At 37.9% G+C, this 20,317-nt stretch overlaps 1 protein-coding gene across 1 annotated transcript in view; it reads left to right on the forward strand.

Annotated features, from left to right (window-relative positions):
- The window catches only part of LOC134679291 (leucine-rich repeat-containing protein 15), a 149,678-nt gene extending 131,691 nt beyond the window's left edge, over positions 1–17,987 (forward strand). Inside the window, exons 4-12 of the mRNA XM_063538189.1 lie at positions 2,606–2,724; positions 3,551–3,694; positions 4,228–4,375; positions 10,823–10,951; positions 13,380–13,571; positions 14,024–14,340; positions 15,651–15,853; positions 16,761–16,913; positions 17,435–17,987. Coding sequence (XP_063394259.1) covers positions 2,606–2,724; positions 3,551–3,694; positions 4,228–4,375; positions 10,823–10,951; positions 13,380–13,571; positions 14,024–14,340; positions 15,651–15,853; positions 16,761–16,913; positions 17,435–17,981 — 1,952 coding nt within the window. The 3' untranslated portion in view covers positions 17,982–17,987. The remainder of the gene's footprint in view (positions 1–2,605; positions 2,725–3,550; positions 3,695–4,227; positions 4,376–10,822; positions 10,952–13,379; positions 13,572–14,023; positions 14,341–15,650; positions 15,854–16,760; positions 16,914–17,434) is intronic.
- Positions 17,988–20,317: the final 2,330 nt, after the last annotated feature.

Below are 20,317 nucleotides of genomic sequence, written 5' to 3' on the forward strand. Positions count from 1 at the left end.
ATATAAGGAGAGTGCAGTCGGGAGCCTTTAACATGGTCGCTGGGACTTTACTAGCACTGGGTAAGTTCAGGGGTTGTGATAGCTGACGGCATAATGTTTAGGGTTCACTGCATGGACTTGGCCTTAGGGAACACAGCGGTGTCACTCCATGACTGCGCCCTGCGTGGCGTATCAGCGCTAACTGCGGCGTCTGTCACTGAGTTGGCTGGAGTCGGCCTGCGCGGATTAGTTATATCCTCGGAGGATATAAGGAGATTGCACGCGGGAGCCTTTAACATAGTCGCTGGGACTTTACTAGCATTAGGTAAGTTCAGGGGTTGTGATAACCTGATAATTGACTGCATAGTGTTTAGGGTTGACTGCATGGACTTGGCCTCAGGGAACACAACAGTGTCACTCCATGACTGCGCTCCGCGTGGCGTATCAGCGCTAACTGCGGTGTCTGTTACTGAGTTGGCTGGAGTAGGACTGCACGGATTGGTTATATCCTCGGGGGATATAAGGAGAGTGCAGGCGGGAGCCTTTAACATGGTCGCTGGGACTTTACTAGCACTGGGTAAGTTCAGGGGTTGTGATAACTGGGCGTCTAGGGTCGGACTGTACGGACTGGGAGTCAAAATATATAATATATAATGAGGGGAGCAAGTAGTGTAGTTGACAAGTTCAAATTTCAAAATTGTGAAAATAGAGATACTGCTCCTAAAAATACGATTGAAAATAAACATTTGAAAATGAAAACAATAAGTATTTTGTTTTTGGACAGGCAAGCTACTGCAATACTTATTTCATGTTTGTATATAGTAGGGTACCTATTTATTTTTCTTTCAATCTACATTGTAATTATATAGCATTTACGAAGTGTCGCAATAACCACAAACAAATACGCCACTCAGTTTACACAAGTTTAAACTATGTACCTTACAGCAAGCCATATTTACCCCGGGAAAGCAATTGTGTTGATGTTTTTAATTTACACAAGAAGGTACAGGTTGTATGTGACCTAGCTGAAATGAGCTATTGAGCTTGGAAATAAGATTTTTCAGAGCGAAGTATGAACTCAGCAAACTGTTTTATAATTTTTTCCTGTGAACTGGTGCGATTAATATGACTGTATGCACATTAAAATTATTTAAACTTACTTCCTCATGTATTAATAAGCCGACAAAGCCCTCGACATTTTTCGATCCGTGTTTGAGGATGTTCGACATGCACCGACAGGCCGTATGCATACTTATTTTATTCTCCAGTCTAGTTAATCCTTCCACGTATAATTGAATCTTCCCACAAATGGAAGTTTTCAAGAACGCAATACTCAACAGTGCCGTCTGCCGTCTGCCATCTGAAGATTGTAGCGGTGTGAAATATTACAGCTCCTTCCACTTTTATCCGGCACCGCAGCAAATAAGACAGGTGCTATTTGAAAAGACTAGGCGTTATAACATGTTCTTTATTTGCTGTACAAGTTTGAGAATCTGCACTCGAACATAAAATAAACAATATTGTTACGTAGTTTGAAATGTCCTTATAGACAGCCTATAATTTGATACCTACTACGTGCATTTAAGTAGGTATACAATATAAAAATAACCGCCCGATTCCAACTTTAAGATACGTCAGTTAATAGATCTATTAGTTCGTTTTTTTTAGCATTAGAAATAAGGTAAACAATCTTGATGTGTCTTTTAATTGAAAAACATATTTTAAAAATAAGTTACGACAAATGTGTAACAATTATGAATCTAATACGATCATTTATATTCTTCTGCTTTCATAAGTAATCGTTTTTGATTTTTAAAAAGCGTTGTTCAATTAAAAGACATGTCAAGATCGCTTACCTTCTTGCAAGTTCTTTCTAATGCTAAAAAAAACGAACTATAGAAAAAATATGGATTAGATATGTCAGTGTCAAACGAGTGTCAAAATTGACGTTTCTTCAAACAAATACGTCACTTTTGACACTTGTTTGACACTGACATATCTAATCCATTTTTTTTTTTTTTTTTTTTTTTTTTTTTTTTTTTTTTTTTTTTTTTTTTTTTTTTTTTTTTTTTTTTTTTTTTTTTTTTAAATCTACTTTTAGACTATAGTTAGGTGGTTTTAAGGTAAACAGTGTTTTCACCACACCAGCTGGTAAAGGCTCTCTTGATTGTTCAACAACTGATAAGAACGTTGCATTTTATACACGCGTGAGCCAAAGTAATCAAATGCAAATGTTGAGTTGTTTGCTGGTAGGATTTAATTTTAAATGATGATTTTGAATGATAAATATTTAATAACATTAATTTTGATTCGATTTGGTTTCATTTTGTTTGATATATATTTTACAGTTAGCATTTTCCTCGTGTTGGTGTGGTGAATAATTTTGTGTTTCACTTGGTGGCAAAATTTGTTTAATCCTCGTGGCTTGACATCCTCGCAACGTTCAAGATTATATTTTTCGAACCACTAGCTACGCTCGTGGTTAAATTTTAGAATCTTTCGCTTGCTCGTGTATCAATATTAGCACGAGAGGTTAAACAACAACTTTGCCCCATTGTAAAACAAATACTTCACTATTCTTCTTCTTATAGGTATCAATAAAATAAATATATTTGTTCTATTCCAGGTTTGCCCAATAATCAGCTGCCTTCAGTACCAACGGAGGCCATAGCTCATTTGTCAATATTGGATCGTCTGGATTTATCTAACAATAAGATACATGTTTTGGATCGGACTTCGTTTAAGGTAAAATTATTATTATAGCAAGTGCCTATTTTCTTTCTAATGTAAATATAATACCTTTACATGTAAATGAATTTCGTCTCAGATAATTCACTCTAAGGTATTTTTAAAAATCTTAAAAAATATTGCATAAAGGATAACTAACTAGCGACCGGGTCGGGCCCGTGCCCCGTGCGTTTCTACTTTAAAGAACAACTTAAAAGGAAGAAAGACTTTGACAATATGGATCACAGACAAAACATCCTCCAGACTGAGCATAGTCGCGCTACCGCATCTGCCACGCAATAGGGTAATTTTACTCCATGTTCGAGTCGAAAGTGTCTTTGTGTGACGTCCGTGTCTTGAACTGACCAATCACGGGCCACGGCACGGGACTTCGCCCACCTCGTCCCTCGCACCCCCGCATTTTTGGCATCATCGGTTGCATGAAATAATTGCTCTAAACTCGGTCTAGAGGATTCCTAGTCTATGATATGGATTTAACTTGAGAACAGGTACTTATCTAATGCCATGCTAAAGATTTTGAGTTTGAGTTGAGTTTTTGGATCAACTTTTTATAGTGCATGGCGCTTTCTCGGCATGCTAAACCACATCAGTGTGATAACCGCATAATTTATTTATTATTTATTTATTTAACCTTTATTGCACATAAGAAAACCTTACAGTACAAAAGGCAGACTTATCGCCAGTTGCACCAACCACATTCGACAGACTGATCAACGTCAGCCACCGCGCCCCGGCGCTTTACTATGAAACTTTCCATACATAAAAATTTTGCGAACTCTTGGTGCAACCGACCCTTAATGCCATGAATACATTTTGTTTGCAGGGTATACAGAATCTGACATACCTGGATATAAGCGACAACCAGCTGACCGACATCGCGCCGGGCGCGTTCAAACCCTTGGAAAGGCTGGCGGTGCTGAAGCTTCGGGGGAATCTGCTGAAAGTGGGGGCGCTGGCTTCGCTTAAGGTTTTAATTATTTCTGCAAATATCAGGGGACATCTTACACAGATTAACCCCCAAACTAAGCAAAGCTTGTACTATATCGCTGCTAGGCGAGGATACACATACTTATATACATAGAAAACACCCATGACTCAGCAACAAATATTTGTGTTCATCCCACAAATAATGTACACAAGTAATGATAATGGGGTAGGTCGGTCGAAGTATTTAGCAGATGACGCCAGCATAGCTTGCCTTGTCGAATTGTCGATCCCCAGAATTATGTCATTTTTTTTAATAGAGTTTTATGCCCAAAGGGGCAAGCTATGATGGCGCCATCTATGCAAACCTTTGACAGTTGCCAACCCCATTTTCAAGTTACGCGTCTTATTTCTTCAATCAGGCATAGGCACCAGTAAATGCTCAGATCTGTCTAACTTACGTGCCTTAAATACTAATACATAGTTTACTATTAAAATATCTTATCACTAGCGCCATTTTTCAACCGCGCACATTACTTTTTTGTTTCTAACTGTTATTTTCTTGTCGTTCCGCAGGAAGCCCACTTTTTACGAGACTTGGACTTATCCAGTAACGCCTTGGAAGGCCCGTTGGGCCCCAACACCGTACCACCATTGCCGTACCTGACCAACCTTCAGTTATCCGACAACACTTTTGCGAGCATACGGCGAGGAGCTTTATCGGGTATGTGCCAACTTGTGTTGCAGCCAACAAGACTTGGACTTGCCCACCAGACCCCAACAGTTACGCCGCTGCCGTGAGTGCAGTCGTGCCACTTGCCCATCGGAGTATTGGTAGGAACTTGTCTTTAGAGTTTAAATTTGAAGAACTCGACTTATTAGCATATCCCGGGGAGAGATTAGGCCTATCCAGGAATGTCCTGCCACCAATACCTGAATGACCAACACCATCCCAAAACCAATCAAGCTGTACTGTAGTCAGCCGCAGAAGTTTCAAAGCGGGCGAGGCGTTCAAAATTACCTTGACACGCTCTTATTTTCTTAACAATAAAGTCGCGTTAAGATCATTTTGAACAACTGGCACGCTTAGCAACTTCTGTTGCTGACTGCACAGCAAAAAATTCGCCCAAAAGGAAAGGAGTGTGCGAATATTTAGTGGAAAAATGTTTTAATTTAACTATTTTTTACAAACAAAATAAAACATAAATATAACAAACTGATCATTCAATTTTGAAAGCTTTCGGTCTGGGTATTTTTCAGATAGCAAAATCACATCCTCTAAAAATTTGATAAGTATATAATAGTAATAGCGGTACACCGTGAAATTCGGGAATCAGCTGCAAATGGTGTTAGAGGTATGAAAATCGGCACGATTAATCTTTAGACCATTTGAATCAATTTGACCCGTAGCACCAAAAACAAAAAACAAACGGAAATGAGTTATGACGTCATCTTTTTTTTGTATGGAAAAAGAAAAATAATTGTTCAGAAACCTATCGTGTGTGATATTAAATGAAAGGGCATTTTGAGCCGGTTCTAAAAATATATCACATTATTATATTTCCGTCACTTGCATTCAATTAAAATAAAAAGAATTTTCAAAACATACCAAGTTTGGGCTCCTCCAGATACGAAACCATTGAATTATTTTTTGTGAAATATACCTCAAGTAATACCCAATATCCTCATATCTAACCTCAAGAAATTAATTTAGAAAATATTCAGGGTTAGATTTTTTTTTTTATTATTTGTTTCTCCACTTTGGAATTCACGGGCCTACAAATCCCGGTCTTTTGATAGGCTTGCGTGGGGATATAGATCCAACACGTAGAGGCCCCTTGGAGAGCTTTAATGTCATGTAGAACGCCTGCTGGAACCCGTTCACAGGCGCAACAATAAACACTCATGAACCGGTCGCAGCAGGCATTGGGACTATTGCAGAAAAAGTGATTAGTATACCGGTCTATGGATTTGAAGTTTGGATGGACAATGAGACTGGGCTATTGTAGAGAAGTCCGGACACCTGCCAACAATGCTAAAACACGTTATCGAGGCAGGTGGTGACTTGCCGCTGACTAGATGGGCCCCTGAAACTGCCGTCGCGAAGACGACCAGGAGCAACATCGGTGTGAGCGGCTCAGGGGTGTCGAGAGGTGTGCGCCGCTTTCTACCCAGTGGCTGTTAACAGCCACTGTGCCAACTCGCGTCTTATGCATCTTTCACTTCCACCCCTGGAGCATATAGCTCTAACGACTCCTCTCTGAACGGCCAATCAAGGCAAGCCAGAGCTGAGAGTCCTGCGGGTCCCTTTGGGGTCCACTCCGACCGACGAAGACACGCCGGAGACGGAGACCCTGACCGACTCTCGGGAGCACTCGGGTCCGTGGGGTCGTTACTCCCCAACAGCTCGCCACAAGCTGCCCATATACACATATATACAAGCTCTGGTAAGGGCATTTATTTATGTGATGATGATGATGAACACACAAATAAATGCCCTTACCAGGATTCGAACCTGGGACCTCCTGCTTCATAGCCAGGGTCACTATCGACTAGGCTAGGAGGTCGTTTCATTGATAGATTGATAGATCACAATTTGTAATAATAAAAAAATAAATAAAAATACTAAAACTAAATATTTTCGAAAACAATTTCTTGGGGTTAGATATGAGGATATTGGGTATTACATGAGGTATATTTTACAAAAAATAATTCAACGGTTTCGTATCTGGAGGAGCTCAAATTTGGTATGTTTTGAAAATTCTTTTTATTTTAATTGAATGCAAGTGACGGAAATATAATAATGTGATATATTTTTAGAACCGGCTCAAAATGCCCTTTCATTTAATATCACACACGATAGGTTTCTGAATAAATTTTTTTCTTTTTCCATACAAAAAAAAGATGACGTCATAACTCCTTTCCCTTTGTTTTTTGTTTTTGGTGCTACGGGTCAAATTGATTCAAATGGTCTAAAGATTAATCGTGCCGATTTTCATACCTCTAACACCATTTGCAGCTGATTTTGGTCAACCGCTAGCACTATAAACAAAAGACTCTCTTAAACGTTATAAAACTAATACTTAACCAGTTAAATAATACCTTCATGCAAAACTATAAAAATAGCTGCAGTTGTTCTAACGTTTCCCAGTGTGACCTACTTTCGTTGTTTCAATATTTGGACAGACGTAGATTGGACGCGTATAGATAGACGAGCAGGGGATCGATCCGTGATGTTATCTAAGGATACAAACTATATAAAAATGAGACAGTTGTTTGTTTTTCACTTATAAATACAGGATAATATTTTACCCTTTTTCCCGAATCACAGGAAAAAACAATGTTACACTCCTTTTTTCGGGCAGTCGTGTAAAAAGCATGTTAGCGATTAGTTCCAATCACCTATTAGCTATTGATAAGTAATTTTGAAACGTTCAGAATGTCGCTTGATTCCTAAACTGTACTTTATGGCGATTTTCGACACCAGCCGACGTTTTGAAGTAGTTGGAATTCCCAGAATACACCTTAGGTACTATTATATATTTAAATATTACTTACTATGTCTAAGGAAAACTGGACTAATTCCAAAAAGGCCTAGTTTCCTCTCTGGGTTGGGTGGTCAGAAACAGTATTTAATTATTTATTATTATTGTGAAATTAAATATTAAATGAATTTACACAAAATGAATTATGAATTTACATACCTATCTAAATATGTTTGTTCCAGTTATACAGGGTGGAAAGGCACGACGATCCTTTCCGCAAAAGGCGGATTGTTTAGCCTAAGCTCTACATTTTCTCCATAGAAACTATGTTTATATGGGCAACCGTTTCTAAATTATGGCCTTTTAAACATCCATGCAAAAAACTACTTTGTTCTAACCCTAACAGGTGACAAGGTCAATGAACTTACTAGTAAACAATCTGTATACGACAGGAAATTGTACTAATTTGTTGCCATTCAACTATTCTCAGGTCTGCTTACAACACGGTAAGAATCGTTGCAGGATTTTCGCTTTCTTAGTGGTTCCACTTGTTCAATACTTGAATGAAGTAGTTATGTTATTCCTTAATATTAATAATACTAACCACAACATTGTTTACAACGACAGTTTAAATTGTGACATTGACAACCACTCAAAAGTACGCAATCGTCTTATAAATATCTCTGGTTTCCTTGACTGATAAAAAGGTTTTAGTTTCTTAACACGTTTCACAAAATTATTTTCGAATAACTGGAAACTATCTAAAATAATAAAAAAATACAAGAAGGTTGTGTTTGATAGACCAAATGAATTTGCAAAAATGAAATATCTACTAAGAATACATCAAGAATAAATAGGTACTTCTTAAATACCTAACTAACAAACCTTGCGTGGTAGGAAATAGACAAGACGTCTGATGTTTGAAATTAAATTGTCATTGAACTTTACTTATCTAATGTCATATTCTTCAAATAAAAATACCGTTGTTAGATGCTCGTGGTTATTTAAATTTGTGGGACAGTGTAAAAGATATGGTGTACCAAACGGAATGTGAAACTGCGGACGAAATGAGACATTAAAGGCTAATTGCTGCTTTTGACAATCTGCGGAGGAAAAATGAGGAACATTATCAAATATCTACTACAAAACTCTTTCTTCTTCAATGAAATGACATGTGGGCAATGTGCGCGGGCTCAGATGCGGAGGTACATTTGAAAACCGTATGTGAAGAGAAGATAGTGTTAAATATTGGCAAAAAGTAATTATCTAAGGAAGTAATAAAATTGCTTGTAATATTTTTGCATTCATTTGATTTATTTGTCATTTATGCGTCATTCATACATACATCATTGCGATTCTGTCAACGATCGGAAAAAAGCGTAAAGTCCCGAGCTTTCCCGACGGAGATCCTTAACCTAGCCGTCATGTGCACAATTGCACATGCTATAGGGTTATCACCACAGTTAAAAAGTAGAAAATTTGGTATTTTTATTTTTTACTCAATTAACGATTCTTACCATTACCAATCTGCTCTGTATCACTTAAACGACCTAATACTTCCGGGAAGAATCGTCGTGCCTTTCCACCCTGTATAAAAATATATAAAAATTTGTACCATAAATAGCCAACGCGGCACGTGAAACATGATGATTGTTGATAATGAACTTTATTTAACCGTCTACAACTATACCATTATACTAGGGATGTACCGACTAGTCGCCGACTAGTCGGGAAAGCCGACTATCCGGCCACATTTGTAGTCGGCCATTAGTCGGCGACTAGTCGGCAAAAATGGCCGATTAGTCGGCACTTTATTAGTCAAAGAAAAACAGAAAAAAAGAAACCAACAGTCAATATTTCAGGGTGTGAAAACTTTTGTTCATACATATAATTGACCGTTTGATCGTTAGGTATCGTATGGTGGGGGCTGGTGTTTTCCTCTACAGGTCGATCTCACCTGATTCTCGTGTAATTTCATGGCCAAGTTCTATACTTAAAGGACTTTATTATAATTCAGTTTTTTTTTAATGGTGGAGCCATGGGGAACTATTAATGTTATTGCAAAATTTAGAGACTTATAAACAGGGCACGTTGCTCGTAAAGACGCTGACCACAGGGGATAGGTTCTTAAGTGGCGACTACGTACGAGAAATAGAGCCTTGGAAATACCTCCTACAAGTTGTATCTACTGACGGTCTGCTCAGGATCGCAAAATAAAAGAAAGACAGAAATTGAACGAGGATTCTTGTGATAGGTCTTTGAACCTGTAGAGAACACCTTTTAGCCAAGCTAATATATGAATAGCGCAACCAAAAGAGCAAAACTATTGTTTTTCACCTGAACTTATACGAAACTAATGATCTGGCCGACTAGCCGACTAGTCGGCCGACTAATCGGCCATTCGAGCGCCGATTAGTCGGCTAGTCGGCTAGTCGGCCAAATCAATAGTCGGTACATCACTACATTATACCATACTAGATGCCAATTCTGATTTATTAATTTGATATTGTTTTAATCTCATTTTGATACGACCTTGAGTTTTGTCATTAAGTAGTGTAGTACCAATCAGCGTAAGCGGCTGACTCTGATTGGTGATCACGAAATGCAATTCTAGGAGTCATCTTATGAAGTATTTCGTATTCTTGTGATCTTGTCACAAGATTTTCAATCTTGAATTTTGAGAATTCATTTTCTTGAACGGTTAGTGAGATTATCTTAGTTCATATCATCATTCATCCATTATATCAGTTAAGATATATCAGGTTCCTAAATTGTTAATGCGACAACGGTTTCACTCACTTGAATTTCGCAAAAGCCACATATCGCCAATAGCGACTAAAAATTCAAGTGAGTGAAACCGTTGTCGTATAAACAATTTAAAATATGTCTCACGAAAGTTTAATATCGGATATCAGGTTCCTGTTTTTTTTTTCTGTGTGGTGACAGTGACACGACTCAAAGTCATATTAGTGTAACCTCTTACTAATCAGCTGAACTTAAGCCAAGATAGGTACTTTTTCGTGCTTCTATATAAATAAATGTTTAATAAAAATGGAAACTATAGCTCTAGATTAAGAGAAGAAACTGTAACAATATTTATTGTATGACCGTTTGTTTCATATTTAAATAAATAAAAATAAATATTAAAATAAGTAGAATCGGCCTCCTATTCAAGACATCTGAATACATCTCAAATGGATTTCCTAGTACGAGATAGACTAATATTTATTCTCCCAAAAGTCGTTTGATGTCGCTCTTATATTGAGTGAGTCGATTTACAAATCTCATTTCCTGTTTCTAAATGATCTCGATCTCACAAACTATCTTTTTCAATAGAACTGGTTCCACGTGTATTCTGGCTTTATTATTTATACCTATTACAATACATTGTTTTTTTTTTCTAAAAATAGGTACATTACTTTTAAATATATTTACATATACAGCCCGTAATTTTTGATTGAATCTTTGAACGGATTCACGCAAAGTCACCTTATTTGAACGCATTTATTCACCGAATTTAAGTGTAATGTTATGTTACATTTACAATTCCAATCTAAACTATTTAATACTTCAAATGTGCTGCAAAACTACCATCACCATACCAGCATCATGTGGTGATGCTGGTATGGTGATGGTAGTCATCAGACAATCGCCTATTGTTATTTCTTTTTGTATTATTGTTGCAGGACTTACCAATCTGACCCACCTGAGCCTACACAATAATCAAATCGATGTTCTGGAAGACTACGCATTTCGGCATCTCCTCAACTTAACGCATTTGGACCTGTCCCACAACGAGATCGTGGCAGTGTCAGGTAAATTCTCTTTCCTACTTTTCGCACTTGTATCGTACTATTGTGATTCTGAGTGCTGTAAAGCGGAAACAAATAAGTGGACGAGGAGTTTAAAATGATCTGCACATGTTTTCGTCATCTAAACTAAACAATAAAATTGTGTTTTAGGCTTTTCCCATTGAGTTTCTGCTGTTGTCTGAAGTTCATGTAAGGAAAAATTTTGTTCGTAACACACTGGCATTGGAGTTTCAAAATCAGTAACGTAGGGGTCATTTAAGAACATTTTTTTCATATTAGAAAGAAAATTAATCCATTAAAGATAAAAAGCAGAACGTTATGAAACCATACTTTTATAATTACTTATTCAATTTATTTAATTAGGTACCGCTTTTGGTCTCCAAAGAGTAAATGACCCACCTTATATCTATAAGTTATGAAGAAAAATATACATAGCGTAAGCTCAAACGATACAAAGGTCGATGATAACGACGAACGACGTTTTTTCCGAAGCCTAAGGGCTGATTTAGACGAAGTGTGAACTCTCATGCGTGTCTCATTACATTGCCGGTTTTGATCGGTCGATTGAATTGGACGTAACTCATTGTCCGCAATGTAACTGAAATCGCATGCGAGTTCTCGCACAGTGTAAATCAGCCCTAAGACGTTTCAATTTCCGCTACATACGAATCTCAGATACGTGACGGAAGACGGAAATACAGAGAATGCTTTGTTATCTTTTAAACCTTTGTTGGGTTGAGTTCTTTAGATCTACGACGCTTGAGGTTCAATGTTGACAAGTCTGGTTTCCTTCCAAATTATTGATTTGGGGATTTCCTGCCACATTTTGGATTTATAGTCTGTATCTTTAGGTATTTAAATAAAAGTAAACAAATAATTTGTACATTTTCGAGTAGTTATAACATTTATTGGCTAACCAACCAAATAAAAAACCACCTGGATCAGTCTCTGAACGACTTGACTTTAACCTACAATATTTGATCTCGTAATGTTTTCATCTCTGGCTTAATGAGCTTTGAGGGTAGTTTTGTTTACTTTTATTTAAATACCTAAAGATACAGAGTATAGATGAAGAGTCTACCATTTTGTTATCGTCAGCTGGCTTCACTAAGTTTTCCTAAGTAAATCTGAGGATGCATGTTTGAAAATATTCAGGAATAAAATCTGGCATTTTAGTAAATTGCACGGTTCTCAGTTTTATTTTTGTAGCAAAATCTGGGAGCTATTGTTTAAGTCTAGGTACATACCTACGCTTAAGAGTGCTTCTCTTGATTTAGGATCGTATATTCCAGGGTTGAGGTAACGCATTAACATAAAAATATAACACAAATAAATATCTTTGCTCTCATTAAATAGTATGTAGTGTGTGTGTGTATGTGTGTGTGTGTGTGTGTGTGTGTGTGTGTGTGTGTGTGTGTGTGTGTGTGTGTGTATGTGTGTGTATGTATGTGTGTGTGTGTGTGTGTGTCTGTGTGTGTTAAAATAGTATGTAGCGAGAAATTGTGTATTGGGTAATATGCAAAACTGCGGGCGGGGTACAATTATGCAGAAGAGATTAACCTTTAGGACCACTTGCAACATTGTTAACCGGTTAAACCTGGAGTTACCATGGTTACCAGTACAATTTAACACTGGGTTAACAATTTAACCGGTTAACCCCGGGTAAGTGGGATAGTGCAAGTGGCGCTGTGATATTGTCAGATATTTGTCGGTCACATGCATCGTTTTTTGAAGTCAAAAACTTTTGTGAGCTTTGTCTATTATGTTTTGTCGCTGAGTTAAGGTTTAATATTTTCATTGTAAGTAAGTAAATATTCTTTACATATTACATGTAAAATTACAACGAATAAACCCGCCAAGTGCGAGTCGGACTCGCACATTATCTATAAAAACGGTCACCCAACCAAGTACTGACCCCGCCCGACGTTGCTTAACTTCGGTCAAAAATCTTTTCTGTTTTTAGTATTTGTTGTTATAGCGTCAACAACAGAAATACATCATCTGTGAAAATTTCAACTGTCTAGCTATCACTGTTCGTGAGATACAGTCTGGTGATGGACGGACGGACGGACAGCGGAGTCTTAGTAATAGGGTCTCGTTTTACCCTTTGGGTACGGAACCCTAAAAATTAAGAAATAAATAACTAGGTAACAACAGGCGTTGTTAAAAATATACTTCACACATTCGTTGCATAATCAACTTTAAGTGCTTAACATTAGAGTTCAATTCAGTTTAGCCATCTCTTTCGACGTACGACATTTTGGAACGCGACGTTTAAATGAAATTCGAAATCATACAGACTGTTCGAAAACCAACTTTAAATGCTTCAAATTAGAGTCGGTATTGCTTCGAACCGCTTGGTCGGTCAAGATGTTATGGATTTTTTTTGTTTTTGGTTGTTAAAATATATTTCATTTTTTTTTAAATGCAGGGTCATCATTAGCCCAGCTAGTATACCTGGTGCACCTGGACCTGTCCCACAACTTCCTGCGCTCCCTGTCCGCGGAGCCGCTGAGGGGTCTGCAGCGGCTGTCCGAGCTGATGCTGCACGACAACGACATCTCGATCATCGACGACGGCGCGCTGGCGCAGCACCCTCAGCTCACGAGGTTCACCATCGAGGGTGAGCCAACTGTTCAGTTTTAGATATGTTTTTGATGAAGAACTGATTTATTTATAATGTCACTATTGATAGAAAAACAATAGTTACAGTCACTAAACATTTCATTTCTAACGGTAGCTGCACTACTGGTACTGAACGCGTCGCTGTCATGGTCAATTTCCATAGTAAAATTGACAGTAGTGTAGCTGTCGCTGGAAATGGAATGTTACCCTAAATGTTTCCGTCATGCATCCCATTCTGTCACCATATGTCATTGATTTCTATTTGATATATGAATTTTAAGTTTGCGATTTTCTTTATCATAAGTTCACAACCGCGACAAACAAAAACCATTAAGAACTTAAGACACCAACACCGGAAATATCTCTCCCTAACGACCTATGCAGTTATCCAGTTATCACCAAACCTGCAGCAAAGAAAAACTATCTTAAAAACTGCTATAAATTCCACAGATAACCCACTTAATTGCGATTGTCTAATGGCGGGCTACGCTCGGTGGTTGCGGGAGGCAAAAAACCTCTCTCAAGCTGACAAGGCCGCTGCAGTCTGCACGACTCCTCCCCACTTAGAAGGAGCCCTTATATCCCGACTGTCGAAAAACAAACTGTGTGACGACTTTGAACATGTCGAGAAGATTGAGGTGGATTATAAGATTGTCAATACTGTTGATGAAAAGGATGAATATGATGATAAAGGGCTGGATGATGATATGTATGATGATGAGATGGGTGTGCCGGCGGAGGAGGATTTGCCTATTTCTAAAGCTAAGGTAAGTTTTTAGTTAAATTATAAAGAACCTGATACTGGATTTTAACCCTCAAATTTGTTTCAACGGATTTGGAACTTTGGTTTAAAGTTAGGGCTAAAATGGTGGGCTCTTTATCATTTATCACCTTGCCTGTCACGTTCTAACAGATATGTAAGTGCGAAATTGACGCATGGCATGACATGTGATAAAAATGCGACCATGATACCGCTTCTGGCTCAGTCAAAATTCTTTTTGTTTTTCAAAAAAATCTTCTTAGAATAAAACAAAAACAAATATGAATATTGTGCAATATTCCATCTGTGGCAAAGTACGAGTCACGGAAGAAAGAATGAGCGCGCCGCGCTCTGACGTACGAGTATAGACAAATATAAATACATACTTTGTACTATGAGATATTAGTCTGTCTGTATCTTTAGATACAGAGATATTATTTATGGCATTTGGTTTTTATTAAGCTCCAATAAAGTAATCGTTTTTAAAACAAGATAATATTTACACAAGAATTCTTTGCTACATTTGATATTTTTATTATTGACACATTTTATTAAGCCTGTCGAAATGATTCAACATTAATTTATGCGTCATATATTAGCTTTGAGAATTTCGTGCGACGATAGATCCAATTTTCCATTTCACTGAAATCTATTATTCGAATTTCGAAAATTAAAGCTTTTTATTCTGTTCCTTTTACGCATATCTTACCTTATTTGTGTCTGAGTGGGACACCGGACACAAAATGACAAATGAAATGTTTAACTCTTATACATACGAGCCGGTGCTCGTATGTATTTCAGTCGATATCAAACTTCCGGACTGTGTGATTGGAGAACAGTTGTGTGGAAATAACGTACCTTTTTTGTTAGACAAATAACTCGTACAAAAAAAGGTTATATGTAGGTAAATAAAGGTTTTCAGATAGGTAGTTTTTCAGTCAATAACGACTTGAATATACTTATCTCTTACTTTCGTCATGTTTTTTTCACAGTCTGAGTTAAAGACGTCTATAATATTTACAGCCTTATTTGTATGTTAGTCCTCCCCGAGAAATATTTCTATGAATAAACGCCAGGCTTAAATTTTTTTCTATCCGTATTGCGCAATCCTTGAATTTTTACGTATAAGTGAGGGCAATAATCAGAAGGTAAAAGTGAGGTCAATAGAGAAGTTCAATTTACCGACCTTCTGTAAGTGAAAGTCAAGAGCAACGAAAATGAACATTCTATTCTATTCTATTCTATTCTAAAAAGCTTGTAGACGGTCTTCTCCACATCGAACTTCATAGCAATTTAAAAAGAAACCATTTCCACCAGGTCTCTCTCCTCGACGCCTGGTTCGATGATGCAGAGGTCTACCTGTCCTGGTCAGTGGACCCGCCATCGACACACCGGCTTAGATGTACCGGTGTCACAGTGGCGCGAGGAGGCGGTCTGCCGAAACAAGTCGCTTGTCACAGAGCCGCGCCTGCTAATGTGGTGCTGAGGGGGCTCAAGATAGACCCGGTGGATCAATATACGTAAGCACTTGTATTCCTATCATAATATGTCTTTAATGCAACGAGCGAGAAGTAGTCCCAACAGCTTTCTGAAAGTATTATCCGATAGATACGTCTGTCGATTGTGGAGGCACCTGGTGGTTCTGACTGGGCGACCTGTATGTTCTGCAGTTCCTCTTTAGTGTAGGTTGATTAGTGATATGTTAATACTAACACTAGTTAATAGGTACGTAGTTTAAGACAACTAACAAATTCTATGGATTGCCTAATCTGAAATAAATGATTATTTAATTTAATTTAATTTAATAATATGTTTATACAATTTACTTACCTAGTCACTGTACATGAACAGCCTCTAACTCTTTTTCCTCCACGCGTGGTTAATCAATTAAAAGGTCTACCCGTGCTGTGGACTTACCATCGATATACCGGTTTAAATGTACTGGGGTCACAGAGGCACGAGGAAGAGGTAGGTATATTGAGGCAAATCACATGTCACGAGAGCCGCACCTGCCAATGTGGGGCCATATTTGCAGGTGCGGGTTTGTGGAAATGGATCCTGTGGATTTTCATCCTGTTGAACATTCGTTCGAATTATGTCTTTTCCTTCGCCGCGTAGATTTCTTTACGCCAAACTGCATTGACAGTTTGTTGGCGATGAGAAGGTCTACCTGTTTTAGCAGCCTGCTAAGAGGGGCTACAATTTTAATTTTGTATCGACAATACCATAAATTATCTTGGACATTTCTAACTATGAATATATTCGGGATAAGTGGCATACACGAAGAGAACCATGTAGGCAAGAAGAAGCTACTCAAAATGATGATGATAATGATGAAAATAGTCTTAAGTCATAAAAATATAAAGCCTTGCGATTAAAGATGGGTTCAATTTATGCCAGTAACAAGTCTATGATCTCTTTTCCCAGATTCTGCATAGCTCTGGAAGAGATGGACAGCAACGACATCCCTCTCTCTCTCGTCCTTGGATGCGGAGCCCCTCAGGTGGTGCGGCAGCGGGCCCCCTTTGTTACTCCCGTGCCCGTCCCCGTCACGCTTCCTGTCAGCAGAGATAACTTGAGGTAGCTACTACATACTTTCTCTTATCTCATCATCATCATCTTCCTCGCATTGTACCGACATTTTTGCCACGGCTTAATGGAGCCTGGGGTCCGCTTGGCAACTAAATCATAAGTTAAAACATAAGTTCCGAAAAACTCATTGGTATAGCCGGAGTTTGAACCCATGACCTCGGATTGAAAGTCACCCGCTCTTTCCGCTAGGCCATCAGCACTTCCATCCATCGTCTTCCACACTTCATACATCTTCATACTTTCGTCTTTCATACCTACTTAGGTTCTACATGATCCTCAATGAGATAAACAGCACTTATACACCGAAGGTCGTATGTCAAAACTTCGGCTCATACCCAATAAGATTCTTTGATGAAGGAAAATATCGTGAGGAAATTCGGATTTCGGATATTATGTGTTTTGTATCCGACTGGTTTGAACTACCGTGGTAACTATTATCGCCCAAGCCTATGAATTATTGTGTTCGTGCGAGTACAGAATTTAACATGTATCTAATTACTCTATTACAGGGTAACTGAAGTTCGCTCCAACGTGACCAGCGACGGCCTTTTAACTGTCGTCATATCAATGATGGGCCTGCCAACTCCTCGCCCGTTCATTCTTCCACGGTCACAAAGACTTTCATCAACCACAAGACTACACAACTGCTACATAGTTTTAGCTGTACTATCCAGAGGTTCCTTAGTAGCTCAGAAGGACACGCCGTGTCAATCGACTTTAGAAATTTCTATGGAAGGTTTCTTAAAAGGGCCTTATGAGGTGTGTGCGACTTTATCGAAATACAAAGCGGATGATAGCAGAGCCATCTGTATAGTGCCTCAGGTATTGGAGTCAGGGTCTTTAGAGATGAAGGCTAGTTTTAAAAGTTTGAACGTGGCGTTGGTTGGAGTAGCTCTAGGTTTGATGGTGATTGTAGTGGGTTTAGTATGGTTTGTTAGGAAGATGTTGAAGAAACCAACTCAATTTGAGCCTCACAGATGTTTTAGGCCGGAGCCTGTGCCGGAGGAAAGTCCAAGATCTAATTATGTGATGCTGACTGCTACTTCCAAGGTTTAATGGCTTAGTAAACACTGCGCAGTCGCCATCAGATATATCCGAGAGGCGAAGGCCATAATATGAGAACACGAGCTCTAATGTCTTGATTATAGAGACTTTGTTCAGATATTTGTAAACACCTTGGTCGCTCCAATATACCTAACTGATGGCAAGTGTACAAGAAGCTAACAGGGCTCCTCGCGGTACTCAACCACCTGTTTTGAAAGACGAAATCAAGAAAACAATATGGTCGACTCTAGTATTTAAGTCGGTTAGGCGTGTAAATAACTTGCAAAGTACGTGTAAATAATCGCTATCAGAGAGTTTACAGTTGTCAAATAGTATGAAGATACCATCTCATGAAAGTTTACATTTTTCCCACAGCATACGTTGTCTTGTTGACTTTTCGTTGCTTGTATTTTTCCCACCGTGCACTTCGCACAATACATACATAGACGTATTCTCGCAAGTTTTTCGTGTTCAAAGAATTTTTGAAAGGTATTTGACTATGTTTTTGTCAGCTCATGACATTGCTGTGACACCGTTACGTATATCACAAAATTACAAATTGACTGCAACTTTCCATCGATTTGACATCGGTAACATCGTCACTTTTCCCACTAACTTTGACATGTCGAGTCGTCATTAAGAAGAAATTTCCAAAAGGTAAGTACCGACGGTTCTCGGAAACTTTTGAAAAATTTATGAAGAATCTTTAGAAATGTTTGTGATATTGGCCGGCCATAAGAATTTTGAGAAATTTTCTAGATTTATCATAGGGAATAATTTAATATGCCGAACTTAGCAGAAAATACATATGAGTACTCACCTAATAAAGCTTTTACGGATCTAGAGCTCTTGGCTCGCGCAAACAATCAGAATACAAGGCATAAACAAGTACAGACGATATTTATATAGTGCACAATACTTTAGTTTCTGAAGCTGAACATAAACATTATACAAAGACTCGACGAGAAATAAACTCATGTCGTGAGTTATAAAAGTAAGATGCTTTTATTGTGTGTTCAAATGTATCAGGTGCTGCAGGTGCTGAGAATGGGTTGTAAAATATTTTAACTGTTGTCGTTACTTGTAAATGTTTTTCTCAAATTCGCAGCTGGTTCTGAAAAATATAATAATATATGCTTTATTTTTATATCGACAATCGGTTTTTGAGTGTATATTCGTATTTCAGAGAAAAACATATTTTTATGTAAATCTTGAAATTTGTTTTTGTTTTTGGTTCATAATATTATTGTTTTTATAATGCTGTAGTATAAAATGAAGCGGATAATTGTTGCCAGCTTAAAATAAAAAAATATTGTAAATCTTTAATCTTCTACCATTACTCTTTTAAGCCTTTTTACGGCTCGATTCGGGAAATGAATTAGATACTCACTAGATATGAAATAGTAAAGATATGTGACGTTCCACTGCAAAAGGTACCTTATCGCGACTGGCGCCGCGATTCGGGAAATTAATTAGAGATTCACTAGATATGAAATAGTGAATGTGACGTTCCACGGAAAAAGATACCTTATGGCGGCCGGCGCTTACGTCGCATAGCGCTGCAATATTATTGGAGCGGCGTTAATAATAGCGTAAGCGCCAACCGCCATAAGGTGCCTTTAAACGTGGGACGTCACATATCTTTACTATTTTGTATCTAGTTAATCTCTAATTCATTTCCCGAATCGCGCCGTTAGTCTCTGCGCGTGACTAGTCTGGCTGCGCGAGGGTCACCTGTGGCCTCCCTTAGGCGGTTACTGAGCCCCCGAGCCCCCCAACCTCACGGTAGTGTATCAACTAAGTAGTGTATCGATGCCAAAATTAATATACATAGTAGTCTTTTCTACTTGAATTACACAAATCAAAACATTTAGTTAAATAAGTTTATGTATTTCCGAGTAATACACATTGAACTGTTTAACCGAGCTATTATTACATTAATTAGTAAGTATATCATTCTCATGAATATTTTTGATAAATTATTACCACGAAGACATCTTGACATTGGTTTAATTATAAATTAAAGTCTGCGTTTGTTTATGTAGTTGTATCAAGTTTCTCGGAAGAATTCTTAGTAAACATTATTTATCTAATCATTTTATACCTCTTAAGTAGGTTTTGCGTAATTTATGTGCAGACTTACCTTAAATAATATTAAATAATAATAATTCAATAAAACCTGTTTAACTAGGTTTTTTATTTATTATTTGTGTGGTTTATGATGGCGTAATAATAAATCATTCATAGATCAGACGAAAGAAAAAGTAACAGTCTGGTTGATTTTCAAAAATGTATACTCTAGCTAGTAGACCGGTGCCGCGCCATGTCTGCGGTGAAAAATAATTGGG

The sequence above is a fragment of the Cydia fagiglandana genome, chromosome 2, assembly GCF_963556715.1.
Source record: "Cydia fagiglandana chromosome 2, ilCydFagi1.1, whole genome shotgun sequence".
Classification (NCBI taxonomy): domain Eukaryota; kingdom Metazoa; phylum Arthropoda; class Insecta; order Lepidoptera; family Tortricidae; genus Cydia; species Cydia fagiglandana.